At 40.3% G+C, this 19,110-nt stretch overlaps 2 protein-coding genes across 3 annotated transcripts; one reads left to right on the top strand and one right to left on the bottom strand.

Annotated features, from left to right (window-relative positions):
• Positions 1-1,214: 1,214 nt before the first annotated feature.
• lrrc10 (leucine rich repeat containing 10) lies at positions 1,215-2,030 on the bottom strand (the record flags this gene model as incomplete). The annotated part of the gene is made up of 1 exon (XM_083762745.1): positions 1,215-2,030. One exon carries the CDS (start codon positions 2,028-2,030, stop codon positions 1,215-1,217), a length of 816 nt encoding a protein of 271 aa, XP_083618871.1.
• Positions 2,031-6,393: 4,363 nt separating this feature from the next.
• cnot2 (CCR4-NOT transcription complex, subunit 2) lies at positions 6,394-17,334 on the top strand. Of its 2 annotated transcripts, none has more exons than XM_083763553.1 (15): positions 6,394-6,457; positions 7,476-7,604; positions 7,694-7,766; positions 7,910-8,057; positions 8,264-8,446; positions 10,353-10,432; positions 10,713-10,838; positions 11,616-11,740; positions 11,847-11,964; positions 12,253-12,409; positions 13,416-13,477; positions 14,268-14,317; positions 14,861-14,961; positions 15,262-15,406; positions 16,775-17,334. In XM_083763553.1, the coding sequence occupies exons 2-15, from the start codon at positions 7,488-7,490 to the stop codon at positions 16,859-16,861; spliced, it is 1,572 nt and encodes a 523-aa protein (XP_083619679.1). In that variant the 5' UTR covers positions 6,394-6,457; positions 7,476-7,487; the 3' UTR covers positions 16,862-17,334. The 2 variants fall into 2 exon arrangements, with proteins under 2 accessions (XP_083619679.1, XP_083619680.1); XM_083763554.1 differs by lacking the exon at positions 6,394-6,457 and adding an exon at positions 6,616-6,912.
• The last annotated feature ends 1,776 nt before the right edge of the window (positions 17,335-19,110 follow it).

Raw genomic sequence — 19,110 nt, 5'->3', positions numbered from 1 at the left:
ACAAGCAACACAAACCAGATGCCTCGTGACACAAACCAAGATTTATTCAAAAAGTGAAGATGCGTGTGTATAGTGTAAACACGCAGAGATGACAGATCAGAATCACACACCCGTGATAGAGCTTTGGTATGGAATGAACATATAATAATTAGGCATGCATCGCTTTGCCTAAAACACTGAATTGAAGGACCGCAATTGGAAAAAGCCTACGCCAGCTCCCATGCATTTGTTGTAGAGACATCTATAAATTTTCAAATGATATTGTTATTATGCTTAAATTATAGCTTTGGCTAAAACGCTGAATCCCACGGATAAAGTAGGCGCCTATGTACATACGTACAGTATACACAGACATTAGTGCGTCCACTAAGGAAAGTAGACTTTCTAATAACACAAGCCGTCTTTGTATTGGTGAGTAGGTGAAACGTTTTGTTATTTTTGTAACAGAGGAAAGGCTAGTCTGAGCTTCATGCGAGCCAGGAAGAGAACGGTCCCATAGCCTTAATACAACGGCAGCAAAGGGCATTAGGGCTATGGACCAGAGCTAACCCTAGCCACTTAAATTAAATGTTATCTCTGTAACAGAGTAGTAGTAGACAGATATGCAAGAAGAGAATCTTGTATATCTCTCTACCATATGTACAGATATATTCAATCAGTTGTCAATCAATCTGACAAGCGTAAATATTTATATTGTCTAATCTGTTTCACGTCATAACTATTATAAAGCAATGCTATTCAAGCATATTAGACGTTCATATTCAAAGCCATAACCCCAGTCTATCAGATAAATTATGCATTGGTCTGGATATGGAGTGCACTGCTTGACTACAACTATTCATCATGTACTTGGCAGGTAGATATAAATCTCTGACCCTGGCATAATTTAATCATTGTAATGAATTATCTTCCCTTTATTTTACATTAAGAAAAAAAGTTAGCTATTTGTCAGTGTTACAGTGTACAATATTTCTCAAATAAAATCTCAAATAAAGTACTAGCTTACTAAAAAGAGAAAGTCAGCTTTGCTGCAAATATTAATTTGATAGGCAAGAATCTATACTAGATTCATACATTGTTTTTTATTTTCAACTCCATGTCTTTGTGGTTACCATATTTGGAACCATACCACCCGTCAAGGCTACGCGACTACGAATGCTTTGACTAATAACAGCTTGTGCTTCTGAAGTGTCATCCTGTTCTGGCAGGTCAGTCTATTCCTCCTCAGTGGGAAGATCCTTGACCTCAGCAGAAGTCTCACTCACTGGTTTTGATACATCATCATCCTCTTCATCATCTGAGTTGTTTGCCCAGCGCCCAACCCTTCTAACTCCTTCACCCACCACCGGAGCATTAACGCAGGGGTTATGGTCATAGATGACGAGTTTCAGCCCCTGCAGGTGGGACAACACTGGAAATTGGCGAATTTTGTTACGGTCTACATCAATTACAGCTAGAAGGTGCATTTCCAGCAACACTGCTGGGAATTCACTTAGCTGGTTACCAGCAAGCCAAATACTCCGTAGCTCCTCCAGCCCTCTAAGTTCCCTTGGCAAACTACGTATCTGGTTATATCCCAAGTGCAGGGTCTTGAGATTGTGCAGTGAACAAACAACATGGGGGAACTCTGTGAAGCAGTTAGTCTCTAGCCACAAAGTATTAAGTTCCGTAAGCTCTCTCAATTCTCTTGGGAGGCTGTACAGCCTGTTGTTACCTAGGTAAAGGATATTGAGTTGTGGCAATTTGCAAACTGCTGCAGGTAGCTTCTCAAAGCAGTTGAAGTCAAGGGCCAGTAGTTGCAGTTTCCTTAGGCCCTGAAGTTCAGCTGGTAAGCTGCTAAGATTGTTGTTGCTCAGGTAGAGCTTCACCAGCTCATCAAAGGCACAGGCAGGAATTGGCAGCCGACGTAGCTGTAGGCTGCTCAGGTCCAGAGTACGATCTAAAGGCATTTCCTTCAAGTCCCCCACTAAAAACTGCTGGATTCGTTCTGAGGGGATGAAGGCAATGGCACCTCTCAAAGCATTCCCCATCCTCCTTTCTCATAGATGCTCCTATGGTCACCTCCACAATTTAACATCAGAATAGATGCATACTGAGTGAAACTGTTGGGATGAGTAAAACAAAAATGTTACCTTCACCACCCTTTTAACATCATCAGGGTTAACGTAAACATATTTAAAAAGTGTTACATTGCAACTGAAACAATAACAGTGTGGCAACTGGCAACTAAAAATGCTTTTCACGATGACTTTCACTTGACAAAAGCAAAGCAATATAAAGCACTTAAAGGTATCTTCAGGGATTTCACTTAATTCAAATATCACCAAATTTGTGTTTTTAAGTGACCTATAAGAGTATAAGTACAATAGCATCACCAATGAATTAACTGAATTATTTTATACTGAAAAATACTTACTTTCATTCCAGGGTCAGCAGTGATTGTCAGCTTCTCCCAAAGTATCCCATGTGTTTATCTAACTTAATGATGTCTATACCGTACACATGGTATTCCCTTGTTATATATTCCCTGTGCAGTCATAGCCCTATCCCTCAGTGGCACTGAGATTTGCTCTGACTCTCGAGTGATAGTAACCACAAGCTGCTCTCTCCTCCCCATTTGTGCCTAATGACTTTGCCCCTACTTCTCATACATGATAGAGGTGGATGAGGGAGTACAGGGAGGGGTTGGGCGTGGGTTGTGGAGAGTCGAGTGCCATGGATCAGCATAAGAGGTGCTTTGTGATGAAAGAGCAGGGAAGGTCATCTACATTCCTCTCATACAGACCACTGACTCTAGGTCTGTGCCTTTATCAGAGCCACATAAGGAGACCTCCAGTCTCAAACAACTTTCAGAATTAGTGACGTCTCACAAATGTTGCAAGTGTCCTGCTTAGTGCTTTCATTTGTAAAGCATTTTCAACAAGACTGTTGCTTTGTAAGTGTTTTGTGCCTAACGAACAAATAAAAAAGTGGAAAAGAAACTCTCTCAAAAAAGTAAAGGGGCATATCAGAGGGATATGTACTATGCCAGGGTATGCCTGGGTTTTGTCAGCAGTAGCCTCTGAGACCACAGGCGTTTTATGTCAGCAGCAACACGTCTGACTTCTGAGGTCCTCACGCAATCTGAATTATACTCCTTTGTGTGATGTGTTACTCAACAAAAATAACTGATTTTCAAGGGTAAATGTGATGCTTTAGACTTGAGGTGCATTATGGGTTTTAACACTAGACCAATTTAAAACCCTGTCATTTTTTCAAAACATAGGGTTGTGGAAGAATGTTACATAGACTAGTAAGACTACACACAGAAATATGTCTCCTACATTTTTATTCTATTTTCTGATTATTTTGGTTGATATATTGGTATATATATTGGTATATTCCAAAACCAAGAGTATTGTCATATCACTCGTCTCAGTTAGTTCACTCTGAGGTGTGATTTAACTATGCTATCTTGTGTACCTTCATTAGAGCTATTTTCTAACCAGATAAAACTAGGCAGGCATTTCATTTTTCTTATCGGAGGGGGCACTGGCTTGCCTCCTCTACTCTGTTTCTATTGATGGTCTGTTTTTAGCACATAGCCTCCCTCTCATCCACTTACTGTTTGGAGCCCTCTGAATTGCAACAAGGGTGTTCAATGCTCAGCATAGAAAGTGCCATATTCATTGACCATATAGGCCTACATGATCATTATACCATATACATTGTCCCATTCTTAAATGTGTGGCTATATGGTTGAATGGTTGAAGTGTTGTTCACATCAAGGGAGATAATGTGACCATAAGAGTCCATGAAAGGCAGTTGGACTGGACTCTGTCTCCCTGTCAACTGTGGTTGAACGCAAGGTACCTGCCTGCTTCAAATCATCCACTTACTTACTTTATGTGTATGATATTATCCTCCTAGCAGAGTCACAAGATAATCTGTGGAAGATGCTAAATCTCCGGTGCTCTAAATGGAGGCTTATGATCAACCAGAGTAAAACTAAGATTATGGATTTCAGAAAATAACTGTACTGTACAATCTCAGCAAATGTATTTTTATTTTGAGCCTTGCCTATGGAAATGGAATATACTGATTCCTACATCTACTTGAGCTTTACTTTGAGTGAATGTATGCCCTATGAAGTAGGGATTGGAATGCTGGCAGACTCAGTGAAAATGAAGTTTTGTAAAGAAAAAATTGGCTATTCCACATACTGTACTCACAGCTCTATGAGAAACAACCTTGAGAAACAACGAGCAGGGACATAGGCGGTATATCTTCATAACATACTTTGCTGTAATGTTATATTGGCTGCCTGAAACAGAATGTTTCCTTAAAGAAATGGTCAAATGACATTAAGGTCTTAACCGAAGCTTAGATCATTATGTTCATACGAAGCAGTATGGTCCTGAGTTACTTCCTGAAGCCAGTTGAGAACTAATATTGTACCCCTTGAATGATAATGATAATGTTCTTGTTATTTATATAGCACATTTCTAGACAAAGTCACAAAGTGCTCATAGTCAAGCAAAAGAAAACAACAAAAGATCAATCCATGCGATAGCAGGCATAAAAATACAAAACATAATAAAAATTACAATTAAGAAAAGGCTTTAACATAAAGGTGGGTTTTCAGAGAGATTTAAACGTGGATACTGATTTTGCACATGTTAGCTCAGTAGGTATAGGCATTCCAGAGCTTGGGGGCCCGGATTGCAAAAGCCCTGCCGCCCTTAGTGACAAGCTGAGCTTGTATAAGGTATAAGGTAAGGTTTCAGCATGTCAGAGACATAGCTTGGAGCCTGGCCATTCAGGGCTTTAAAGTCATGAGTCAACATTTTAAATCAATTCTGAAACTAACAGGTAGCCAATGAAGAGTAGCTAAGATGGGGGTCTTTTGGAGTTGGTTAACAGAGTTTTGTACTAGGATTGTAGACGGGATAAAGATTTTTTCATTTCATTACATATTATTTGAGGATTCCATGGCGATCATGAAACAGTGTGCATGTACGTCAAATATATACTCTACATGTAGTCTACACAAGTCACAACTCTATATGCACTTGCACAACCAACACATCTCATAATTTATAGGCCAATATCTGAGGATAACAACTCTTAAAAAGGATTTAGAAAACACTGATAATTTGCAATTGGATTAGCCTAATAAACCAATAGTTATATGTCTTACATCGAACATGCACGCACGGCGTCGCACGCACGCACGCACACACTCACACACACACACACACACACACACACACACACACACACACACACACACACACACACACACACACACACACAGTCACACAGTCACACACACACACACACACGGGACAAACCCTCAAAGCTGGACATAGGAGGCCCTAGAACATTTAAGTCGATTGAGCCTTTTATGAATTCTACCTGACACTGTTTTAATTCAGTGGTCACTCACTACTGAATTAGAAACTGTTGATAAAATGGAAATGTTTACTGATTAGTGAATGTTAGTAAGCAGATCATGTCCATGGTCTACCACTGAATTATCCATGCTGTTTGTTTCAATCTAGAAATAAATCCTGGGCACTGGCAAGATGCACTAAAGATCCACCACACTGGCTTGCTTTTCATCAGCTTAAGAAATAATGCACTGCTGCTGTGAGGAAAAGCAGAAAATCAATCCAACATCTGTCCAACATGTTCTAGTGCATCATTTGTTCATTTGTACTATCCGTTGTGGTCACCAATAATCAGCGTAACATGTCAAACACACACACACACACACACACACACACACACACACACACACACACACACACACACACGGGACAAGGGGGTCTTTAAAAAATCACATCTTATGCCCTGAGCTGACTGACCTTTTGGGCCAGATAAACCTATTTGAGGATCCAGTTCTGATTATGGGTGTTTTTTATTATTCAATTTTCATGATTACTATTTCACAGTTGTATCATAAGTATTTATTTAATTATTAGTATATTGTTATTAACACACTGTTGATGCCTATTGGATTTAATACAGGATTTATTTGTGTCTGACTATAATAATTATACCAAAACGTTGTGGTTTGCATCATGATCAAAGCGGCATATGAGCAGCAGTTGTTTACAGTAGTTGGATTTGTGGACATGATTAGCTTAATAACGCATTTTTATTGGGTGCTATATAATAATTCAATTCACCACTATCACTATGTGTATGTGGTTTTGCTGTAATTAAGTAAAAATCCCAAGTGTTCATTTAACTCCGAGGGTCACCCTCGGACTTGCACATGTCACATGCATAAATGAACACTCTGGATCTCACAGTGTATATATGACGTGTTGTTTACATTTTGTGTACGGAAACGGTCACTGCAGGTTGTAAGGTCAGAGGGTAAAGGCTATTCTACTCCTTTTCCATTGAGGGAAACGTACACTCAGCCATCTTGGATCTAAACAGACGAGAGAAGGTGTAAATTGATGCGGTGAGAGGGTTTATTCTCCTGCGTTTCACGCGACTATAACTCAAATAACAACATAAAACATTCTGGATCTCTTGGAGGGGAGGGAGGGGGGCTTTCCTTTTGAAGGCGCAGGAGGAGCGGGTGATGATGGCTCGGCGCTCCACCATGCAGCGCGAGCCCAAAACAGGGTCGCGCTGCTCGGTAGAGCAGAAGCCCGGAGCCCTAAGCAGCGCGAGCCCGAGTCCAGTTCCTCCTCCTGCGTCTCTGGGCGCCACCGTGCCAGTGCATAGCAAGCAAGCAACCCCGAACGCGAGACTCGAACCCGGGTTCGCCGCGCCGACGACGCACGGGGCGTGCAGTTCACACGGAGGCCCCCGAACTTTTATCAGACCCACCAGCGCTAGTTGTGTTAGCACGCAGCCCCGGCTCCAGTCCAAAGCTCTCTGTGTGTGGGGCTCTTATAGTAGCATAGCACGGTACTTAACGGAGCCGAAGCCATTGGCCTCTTGTTTATTTTTTAAATGTGATTTTAATGTGACAGCACCACCAAGTGTTCCGGTACCGGGGGAGAGGGAGCCCTGAGCTCGACTGAGCATACTAAGGCAGCAGCCAGCTAACATTTGGGCTAGTTGACGCTGCTGCTGTTGGGCTAAAGACAGGAGCCCCCATCCGTTAGCCTGACTGGAGGCTAATGTTAGCTTGGTAGCAGAGAGAGTACATTGATATTGCTGTTTGTGTCCTCAGGGCTATTTGGACCAGCTTGTTTACATGGTGTGCTTGGTTCCATTCGCGTTAGTTGCACGTAGTCGAAGAGTTAATTCGTTTGAAAAGCTGCTGAAGTTACATTTAGCACACATGGCTGGTGGGATAGTCTGTGTTTGCAGGAGAGTTTATGCACTAGCAGCACTACTACACTGTAAAATACTGGGTGTTCATTTAACCTACACATCCATATGGTTCCATCAACAAGTCAGAGTTGCATTACACTACAGTGTCTGAGTTTAATTTGACTGTTCTGTTCTCTTGATGTCTTTTCCAGGTGACGAAAGGCATGTTCGGTTCTAGAAAGAAGTTTGTAGAGTTTGTCGAGGTAGTCGATAATGACTTTCCTGATGAAAGCATGTACTACGGCCAGCCGTCGATGTTCACACATCGGTCGGACAAAGACGTGAGTTTTAGTCTTTTTGCATCAATATTCATTACAGGAGGGGTTTTTCCCTGTGGTCCCACACTTTCTCTCTCTATGTTGACTTACAGATGTTGTCATCTCCATCACCATCATCAGGTCAACTGTCACAGCTTGGTGCAAGCTTGTACGGTGGCCCACAAAGTAAACTTTAAACCCTATTCGCATTGTGACAAATAATTGAGCATACATACGTACAATGTTTTCCAGATATGGTTGGTCACATTATTTCTCTTCTCTCACCTTCCTTTCTCCCTCATCCCTCTCCTCCTGTCCTCCTCTCTCAGGTGCACTTCCCTTCTCGATAAGGAGCTTGGGCAACAGTACGCCTCAGTTAAATCGCAATTTGACACAAGGCACCCAATTACAGAGTCATATCACTCCCACAACAGGTGTGCCCACCATGTCCCTCCATACGCCTCCATCACCAAGCAGGTGTGTGTTAGGGTTTTGCATTTCATGTATGTTTGGCATGTATACTGTACAAGTGCTGTATACATACACGCATACATACATGCACTTTTTATTTATTTATTTTACCTGGTAGAGTAGCACCATTGTATGACAGTTAATAGTTGTTAGACATGCTATATGGAAAAAAAACCAAATTCAATCTACTGAATAAGACCATGCTTCAATAGGGGGGCATTGCCCATGAACACGAGGAACTTGCTAAACCACTCGCAGGTTGGCCAAAGCATTGGAATGGGTGGCAGGACCAACAGCATGGGGAGTTCTGGGCTGGGAAGCCCCAATCGCAGCTCGCCCAGCATCATCTGTATGCCCAAGCAACAACCAGCACGCCAACCCTTTACCATAAACAGGTAGACTCGTCCTCTTCCATTTTATGTGTGAACATGAATATGCATACTCTTGTGATGACTTCAGGCTTTTGTCTGTCTGCCAGTTCTGAACTATGTCAATCTGAAATATGCCATTCTGAAGAAAAAAACAAAGCCTTTATTTATTTCTGCTTTTATTGGATAGTATTAGTGAAGAGAGACAGGAAACGTTGAGAGACACAGAATGACACGCAGGAAAAGGCTGTCAGGCTTGGGACTCGAACCCGCAATGGCGAAGCGATTTCATAACAATTGATCTAATTTGAGATATTTGTTAAGATTATTCCATGCCCAAGGTGCACAGTTAGAAAATGCACCCCCAGGCCTGGGCCATGGCTCAATGGTCCAGGCACCTTGGCTGGTAATCCAGTCTGGCAGTGTGCCGTGGGTTCGACTTCCGATCCCGACGGCCTTTACTGCATGTCTTTCCCCCCCCCCATCTCTCTCCCCATTTCCTGTCAGCCTACTGTCTGTCACTCCATAAAATAAAAAAATATAAAATAACGGCGAAAGCCACAAAAAAAACATTTAGATCTGTCAAAGCTCTAAAGATTAGAAAGTCATAGGCTTTGGCATTACCTATAATAATTTCATAGTATACTGTGAAGAAAAAAACTACTGCCGAAGACATAAAAACACAAAACTCCACCTTATAGACCGATTCCGTACCGGTTTCATGGTCGCAGCCTACGTATTTCCTGTAGGCGGACTCGACATAGCTGCGGGAGTAAAACCCTCACCAGGCGCACCTCTTCCACTACAGTGAACGGCAGAGTGACTGATGTTAGTTTGCCTCAAACTTTACTCCTTTACCTGCTTTTTTACTAACACTAACATTACAAAGATGCCCAGAACATCGAGATGAACCTGTGTAGTTTATGGCTGCTCCAACAGTAGTGGCAACATAAAAAATAAAAAAAACGGAATGTTTAATATCCACCGCTGTGGCGGAGACCAGAGCCATTGAGTAATGGTTGAGACAAAGCAGTGAAAGATACATAACGCAAGTCTTACCCAATACCAAATCTTTCTGTTTATTAACACAAGGCTGCTGTACTTTATACCTCATACTTTAAATGCTTAGTATGAGGTATAAAATACAGCAGCCTTGTGTTCATAAAACAGAAAGATTGGGTATTGGGTAAGACTGAAATTACGTATCTTTCAGGACCCTTCACTGCTTTGTCTCAACCATTACTCAATGGCTCTGGTCTCCGCCACCGAGGTGGATATTAGACATTCCGTTTTTTTTTTTTTTTTTATGTTGCCACTACTGTTGGAGCAGCCATAAACTACACAGGTTCATCTCGATGTTCTGGGCATCTTTGTAATGTTAGTGTTAGTAAAAAAGCAGGTAAAGGAGTAAAGTTTGAGGCAAACTAACATCAGTCACTCTGCCGTTCACTGTAGTGGAAGAGGTGCGCCTGGTGAGGGTTTTACTCCCGCAGCTATGTCGAGTCCGCCTACAGGAAATACGTAGGCTGCAACCATGAAACCGGTACGGAATCGGTCTATAGGTGCAAGGCTCGATGATACATGAGAGAATGAAGAAAATGCCAGCACTCAATACATAGCAGACAACGTGTGCGTTTCGGCCTTATTTTAAGGGAGTGATAAAAGGACCAACCATAGGGCTGTCTGATAACCAATAATCGCAAGCCAAAGTGCCACTGCACACTGAACTGTGACAGTGAGTAGCCTTCACAAACATGGTTGCCACGGTTGCTGTGTTGATAAAAAAAACATATCCTCATCTTTGTGACTATATAATGGAATAAACAAATGATTACCTTGGAATTGGTTCATTGTAAAACTAAGTATAGGTCTACAATGAACGCCCCCTCCCCCCAGTAACAGTTTTGTTGTTACATTTTCCCACCATCTGCAGCATGTCAGGGTTTGGAATGAACCGCAATCAGGCTTTTGGGATGAACAACTCTATATCGAGCAACATCTTCAACGGCACAGGTTTATACATTAATTTATACGTGTGGAAATTCAATATCACTGTTGATTTGTATAGTTACATAGTACTTTGATTTACAGTTACTAATCAATAACATGTCTTTGTACACAATTACTCCTTATGTCGTATGATAGCTTTATATGTGATTGCTCTGTTCTGCACGGCAATGTCTTTTAGTGTATGTACACTTTTATGGAGCTCCAGAAATTATCACTATTTTCTTGGCAGCAACAATGTTAAAACTCCAGCATGTTTTAATGACAAGCTTTTCAATCCCTACAGATGGAAGTGAAAATGTAACGGGACTGGATTTGTCAGACTTCCCTGCATTAGCGGACCGGAGTCGGAGGGAAGGGAGTGGAAATCCAACACCACTGCTCAACCCACTAGCTGGAAGGGCTCCATATGGTAAGTTGTTAGGGTAGTTAAAATCAAGAAGTATTTAGCAGGGTAGGCTCCTTTTTATTTATTTTTAAAAGTAGTGCGTCCACAAAAACATTGTTAATCAACCTCCAAAACTACAGAAGCCAAGAATGACCACTTAGTTACCAAAGAGCAAAACATACTATATACTCCACTAACGGCTTGTGCATAATCTTTGGAACACATGGGAGGAAAATACCCATATTTCACCATAATGTTGTTGCGTAAATCTCTACAGCCACTGGTTTCAGACATGCACAGCACTTACTGTTAGGCAGCGTACCACCCCTAAACGACCTGACACACCAAGCTGATTTTGGGTTGTCACTGTCAGGCCACCATTGACCTTCTGTGGCCCACAATCGGCTGTAGGTTTTGCTCTATCCTGTATCATTTATGGAAGTCAGCCTCTTAAGTCCTACACTCTGTCCAAATAACTTTATGCAGACAGAACAATTTTGTAGAGTGTTGGGAGACGTACTTGAATGGTAAACAATGTTTTATGATTTATTTGAATGTATGTATTGTTCTTTTTTGGATAATTACGTAAGTGCATGGGTATATGTGTGTGACTGTGGTAGTGAGTGTATTGTGTAATATATGTCACAAAAAAATGTCTACAAATATTATTAAATATTTCCTTTTATGGTAGTCAGCCATTAGTCAGGTGTCATTTAGCAAAACATTGGGGTGATACTAGAGAGATGCGAAAACAAATCTGTTTATCACACCTTGTAAAATCTCATAACTTTTTTCTATTAGTTGGCATGGTGACAAAACCTTCAAATGAACCGACACAGGATTTCTCCATCCACAACGAGGACTTCCCTGCACTGCCTGGCCCCAACTACAAGGACCCTTCGTTGAACAACGATGACAGTAAAACCGTAAGTGGGCATTAATGCCTCTATTGACAACGTCTTGTACATACATACAGTATGGTGTGCGGGAGTAATGTAAATATGCCGGTTTGACTCTTCTGTTCCCGTTCAGAACTTAAATTCCATTGTCAAGAGTACATCCAATGCAGATGGGCCCAAGTTCCCTGGAGACAAGACCATTTCAGCACAGAACAACAACCAGAAGAGAGGGATCCAAGTGTTGCCTGATGGTGAGATCTCGTCGACCCAGGTCTATGCTTCCTTGTGGGTGGAGGAGGAGGGTATATGAATACACACACAATGCATTAGTTCCAGTAATGTTACTAAAATGGTATGCTCTATATATGATGAATAGACCCTGAATGATACAGAATACCTCCAAAATAGTTTTGTGCATGCCATGTAAACAACCACTCTTTCTTTCTCATGCTGTGTACAGACCTATAGCCAGATTTCAATATATATTTCTCATATTGTGACTTTGTACTGAAGTCTAAAATGTATCTTTATGCCTGTAGGTCGGGTGACGAACATTCCTTTGGGAATGGTGACGGACCAGTTTGGGATGATTGGATTGCTGACATTCATTCGGGCGGCAGAAACGGATCCTGGAATGGTCCATTTGGCACTGGGAAGTGACCTTACAACACTGGGACTCAACCTCAACTCACCTGAGTAAGTTAACTGACCTAACACAATTTCAGGGAAGGACATAATCATGTCATCTGTCATGTCAGTGGTACATTGAGCATATTTAGTGCCTCAGATATGAAGTGTGCGAGCCATAAGCTTCGCCATCCCTTGTGAAGAGTGATGTGCATGAATATAGATGACAAGCTCTCGTCACCACTTGGGGTTTATTTAAACTTTTTAACTGTAGCAAGTGTAATAAACCTTGTCTTCACAGTTTAATAGACGAGAGCCGTTAACAATTTAAAGCTGCAATCTGGACTTTGGACTTCTGGAGATTAATAAAATGTTATTTTAATCTATCTGTATGGTGGAGAGTATATTATTAATGCAATATGACTAGCACATCTGCTGTGGTGGTTGGATGTGGTCTAGCTACGCTTCTTTGAGACATTTAGATCAGGTAGTAGGATACCTAATGGTTGACAAGTAGTATTGCATAAGTGCAGTATCTTCCCTGGCCAAGCAAGGGAAGAGTGGTAGAAGTTTTGTCTGGGAGACACGGTTTCACATCGCGTGTAGGATATGAAACTTGATATGGAGCTTTAAACTTTATCATACAGCACATCAGAATATATCCGCCACCTTACTACATAATATTCTAGGCCTACATGAAACGTAGTCTTAAAAAAATAATAATAATAACATTTGTGTTGCTACCCTTCGACATTCCCCTTTCTCTGTCGTTCTCTGTCGTTTCATATATGAAGTGCATGAGGTGTAGCAGTGTTAAAAGTTTGTTCTTCATTGTGAGGCATAGTCTGTGCGCTTTGCAGCTGCCATTTCTCAACAAAGGGGGAAAATGCCGGGTCAGTTTACCATTAACCTTGGATAAACAAGAGTTGAACAATTTCTTTCCAAATCCAATTTAAAACCAGGTTGACCTGTATCACCTGTATCAGTTCTAATCTGTTTTCTAGATATCTAATTTAGATTTTCTTTTCCTTCCATGATTCAAATGTATGAAAAAAATATGACTCTTTCCTAACAGAAATTTGTACCCCAAGTTTGCTTCCCCTTGGGCATCAGCACCTTGTCGACCTCAAGATATTGGTAAGACATCAACTGGAACTATGTGGACGACACTAAGTGTATTTTATCCCACTTTTATCCTTGGCAGTCCTAATTTACACTTTGCCGTGTCAGGCACTGGCATGGATAGGATGGAAAGATCATCTTGTAATATGAGTGCTTTTAAGAAGAGATTCATGCTACCTGACTTGGTTGTAGAGTACTGTTCAAGGCCCTCCATTTTCACTAATTATTGTTGTGAAACCCCATAATACAAATAAGAAAAGGTGCAGAAATGTTGTTAAAATAAGTGCAAAATAACTGTGCTGTGATGGTAATCGTTGCTATATAGTGTGTGTTCAGTAACAGGGGTCTGTCTCCCTGTCTCTTTAGCTCTTAACTAAACAGAAAAGGCTTTTTAGGATATTAATTACAGAGAGATACAGTATAAACAATTGGAAGTGATGAGATGGAACTGGAACGGTATAAATTCTAATCGGATGAATCAATTAAATTGGCAACTCGTATGAAAATGTTCCCCCTGTTTAAAGAGCAGTAGAGACAAGATGTTGAACACTATCTATACAGCAATGATTGCTATCTGAACATAGAGCTTTAACCTTTTTACAAAAAATAAAAACTTGCACCACCTTTAACTTGGTGACACGTAGAAATTGTATAATAATGCTCTGTTGCCTCAGACTGCAAGCATTGGTGTGACATCAGCAATGTGGGCCAGCATAATGAAAGCCACAGACTCCAAAAATGTTTTCACTGTCTAATTTCAGGAATCACAACTTAATTGTCTGCTGGTCTTCCTCTTGTCTTTCAGACTTCCATGTTCCCTCAGAGTATTTAACCAACATTCACATAAGGGACAAGGTATGTTGAACACTGAACAGTGTCACAATTAGTAGGTTTAGGTTTATTTATTTAGCACATGGTATAAAAAATAGACAATACATATCAATGAACAAAAATACAATGCATACATATCAATGAACAAAAACACAATGCATACATATCAATGAACAAAAACACAATGCATACATATCAATGAACAAAAATACAATGCAAGGAAAGGAAGAAGCCAGCTGACTTATTTGGAATCCTTTCCTGTAAGGAAGAGGTCATTGATTAAGCAGATTAGAAGTTCATTAAGAACAATACAAAAGACTACAAGTTGACAAAGGGAGCAGCTGTAAAAACACAGACTGCACAAAAAGGGGAAATGAACAATACAAAACAAAAACACAAAAGAAAATATAATGCATCAAACTAAATCATGTAATCTACAGAGAGGAAGAAATAAGATATTTCTATGTTTCTAATAATTTCTGTGTAATGTCTGTGTATCATATAATTGTCAAATGACCAACTACTGTTAATTCTCTATATTCCTCTCCAATCCTCTTTTATCTTAAGTTGGCTGCAATCAAACTAGCTCGATATGGTGAAGACCTGCTATTCTACCTGTACTACATGAATGGCGGAGACCTTCTACAGCTTCTGTCTGCAGTAGAGCTGTAAGTTTGTGTGAGAAAGGTCTTACGTTTTCCACTCGGTGGCACGCTATGAGCTTGTAGAACATAATGCTTAGTTAAAACACCAAAAGGGGTTCCCGTCCAGAATGGGATAATAATAATGCACTTATAATACACTTGTATATAACTTTTCATGCATGAAAAAGCATCCCAAAGTGCTATACAAAAGAAAGAAAGGGAACACATTGAAAAGAAACATTCGACGTTCAAATGGGAAGTCTTGTTGGGTCCCTTTTCCTTGCTTCCTCTCTGACTTTTTCATCTGCCTCTTTTGTTTTGTAGCTTTAACCGGGACTGGCGGTACCACAAGGAGGAGCGGGTTTGGATCACAAGGGCACCCGGTATGGAGCCAACACTAAAGACCAATGCATACGAGAGGGGAACGTACTACTTCTTCGATTGTCTTAACTGGAGGAAAGTGGCCAAGGTAATGATTTGCTCTTGTGTTTGTCAACCTTTTCCCCCTGCATTGTAAGCTATCAAAATTAATAATGGGGATTTTAATGTCAGAAATGTGTAATGATAACGCTAAGTAGGCTTTTTTGACAACGCAACGGACTATATGAGCTGTCCATGATAGCAAATGGCATTATTTCTGTTATCAATTGTGTTACATTACTAAATGCATCTATTTTATCCCTGTGCGTTTGAGTTGCCTTCTCCTGTGCAGTGCTGCGGTGCCGCTGCCGTCCGTCTGCTACTGAGTATGGGCTTGTGTTGATTGCTAGAGCAGCTCTAGGCTCATTCAAGTTTTAGGTTACAGCCTGATCTATACTTAGTTGCACACTGGTGTCGCTCACCGAATATAGCCCTCCGAAAGTAGCCAATCTACAAGCTGAACGCAGTACGATCTGATGCGTTTGACCTTGTAGATCGGCTATTTTTCAGTGTCCAACACAGCGTGCAATAAAGTATAAATGAGGCATTACATGTTATGCTCTGACTAAGAGGTACATCCGTTGTTTTTCGAGTTGTTTTAATGATTGTACACTACAGTCTTAGAGTATACTCTAAGTCTTAGAGTATACTCTAAGACTACAGCAGACATTTCAGTGTTGTGGAATGTCCCTTTTTGTTAAAATAACGCAGCACGCCCACACACAGGCAACCCGATCTCATCCAATTATTACTGAAAAGTTTGACTAAGATGACTGACCTTGCAGACATTAATAATCCAACTGCACTCAGCAGACCTTTCAAGAATGCCGCTGGGAGCTGCAGGTAGTTTTGCCCCATAATTTATATCAATAATAGAAAAGTAGTTTTTGCCTAACGTTACCTATTTCACCATAATGTTGATCGACCATAATGTATGCCCAGCATTGCCCACAATAGAGGTGCTATGTTTTTTTTTGTTTGGTTAAAGCAACTCAATTGTGCCACTCAGTGGCTGTTTTTGGTACTTTCTTTTACAATTTACATTTTGGTAAATGGTGCATGGTGCTTTTATCCAAAGCTCATTCATACACAGATGGTGGAGGAAACCATGCAAGGCACCAACCTGCAATTAGGTGTTCAGACTCTTGCTCAAGGACACTTCGACACTAACTTTGGGGGAGCTCGGAATTGAACTGGGAACCTCGCTTCGTGGTTGCCATTCGGCCACTCTACCCCTGATCCACTGCCGCCCCATTTTGGAGAATATTGTAAAACTAAAATCTTGACGATGTAAAAATTTTTTTGAACTATTTTAATGCGAAGTCCCACCTCACTTGCTGAACCAGTAGGAAATTGTTTTATTTTTGTACAGGTTTGGGCTCTAGCTAATTGAAGTTCTTCTCTGTTCCATGAACAGGAATTTCACCTGGAATACGACAAGCTGGAAGAGAGGCCTCATGTGCCGACAACATTCAACTACAACCCAGCCCAGCAGGCCTTCTAAGGCCCAGGCCTGTCCCAAGAACTACAGCTGTCCCAGGAAAATGGCCCTAGCCCCAGGGAGGGTGGTCTAAACATCTTGGGTTTTATTCCTTCAGGATTTGTTTAATTGACTGCAGGGTGGGGGCTTTGCCGCCATACAAGAGAACGAAATGCCCTGCCTTTTCTAAATTGCGTGCTGCCCAAAAACACAAACACTTGTTCTGTTTTTATTCCTTGTTTTCCTCATTTTTGTTATCGTTTCAAGCAGGGTCTGTGTTTTGTTTACGTCTCTTGAAATCTGAAGCCTGTTATGTCCAAGGCAGAAGGACTTGACAATGTTAAACACTTGAAGGGTTACGCCTGTTTTCCAAAAGGTGTTAGGAACAGAAAAATTCTATGCTGGCAACGTACCATCCTCAGAGGCAAGTGAAAGGGCATACGAAATGCGATGTTTATTGTTGCACTATATTTAGTAATAAAAGAACACAAAATGTGTTTGTGTTTTTTCATGTGAACACTCCCAATTACTTTGGAACTACAGCCTATCCACATGCATCCTATTTCATTTTCTTTTTTTAGTTCCACAATCTTATGAATCTATACATCTTTCTACACTCTGATTTCTGTGACTAAATGTGGGTGTAAATCAGAGACTTTTTAGTTGCCACAATGTGTGGACAAGGCCTCACGAGAGGTTCTTTAGCACATTTCATTGCTCCGGAGCAAGCAAAACACTTTACAGTCTTTGTTACAATTTTGTAATGTGTAATTTTTTTAGTTTCTTGGCATCACATGAATGAATATATGTATGTACGAATGTGTATATATGATTGCTATATATATATATGTATGTATGTATATATATATATATATATATATATGTATGTATGTGTATATATATATGACATATATTTAGGAGGAAATTTTGCCCTGCCTTGTACCTCGTTTTAATGGGGTGAGCATGGATGCAATATGGATATAATGGGACATTTCTGGATCTGAAGGACAGGGTGTCACTCAGTGATGTGGGCACTTAAACAACATAATTTGCAAATAAAAGCCAAGCAAGGAAAAGCCTGATTCTCATCCAAGGACGACATCCTTCAGACAAGCAAGTCCAAAGTGAAAGGATGGACATATTGCAATCTAAGCTGTTTAAACAGCTGTGTTTCATAGGAAAAGTGAAGAAAAAAAAAGAATCCAGACCAATCTTGTATTTTCTGAAGTTAAAAGCTTATTTTCTTTGTATTAAAGCAGAAAAGGCTTCCTGAATCTGTCTCATATCTTAATGTTAAGTGCATGCATATCATGCATAATTATTGAACATATGTACTGCAACACCTAAAGTGGCCAGTAGAGCGCGCGCGCACACAGGCCAGGGAGGATGATTTTTTACTACCATTGTGTGTGTATGTTTATAGATTTGGATTATTACAAAACATACAGTACATTAAACTATAGATACTTTGGCTATTTGAAAATAGATCTATACAGCTTGCTTCTATATATATTTTAAAAATACTTTTATGCATTTTGAACACTTGTGAAATGGGACATTCTGTGTAATGAGTATTTACTTTTGGTACTTTTTACTATATTTTGATAATTTTTTAATATTGGATTTGACTTTAACAGAGTATGTTTACATTGTGGTATTGATAGTTACTTGTACTTAGTAAAAAAATGTGAGTACTTCCAACCACTGAAAAGGCATGCGGTCATGAGAATGGGTCAGATTCAACAAAAGAAATGTACATTGAAAGTGCATGTTTCATTGATCTTTTAATTTGTTGTACAAAGTGTTTTACAGAAAAAGCTAATTGACAGTTAGGAAAATGAGAAAATTAAGATTTCAAAATGTACCATTGACGAATGTTTAAAACTAAAAACTAACCCTCTTGGTACAGAGAAATATTGAAGATGTATGAACATTCATGTCTTGTCGACAATTTAATTAATTGCAAAACTGTTTTATTTCTGCACACTATGTTCTCCACCAGAAGGTGCTGAAGGGAAAGGTATCAGATGAGTGGCTCACTTATGCACTGCAGTGCATATGTCTTAACCACAAATTGCAAAATACAGTAGCTGTGGCCTCTCACAATGCACGGTGAGCTTGTAGATTGGCCAGTTTTGCCATATTGTTAAAGTTTTTAAATGATTGAAACATTTTGAATTTTCAACATGTCCAAATAGTGGATGTTAAAGTGGTTAATTTGTTAGTCATTGAAACTAGTATACAATGATCAAAAGGCACACATGCCTTACAAC

This window comes from Protomyctophum parallelum (genome assembly GCF_964188405.1).
Source record: "Protomyctophum parallelum genome assembly, chromosome: 4".
In the NCBI taxonomy this organism is placed as follows: Eukaryota; Metazoa; Chordata; class Actinopteri; order Myctophiformes; family Myctophidae; genus Protomyctophum; species Protomyctophum parallelum.
The sequence above is the reverse complement of the archived record's forward strand: the minus strand, read 5'-3'. Positions and strand labels throughout refer to the sequence as shown.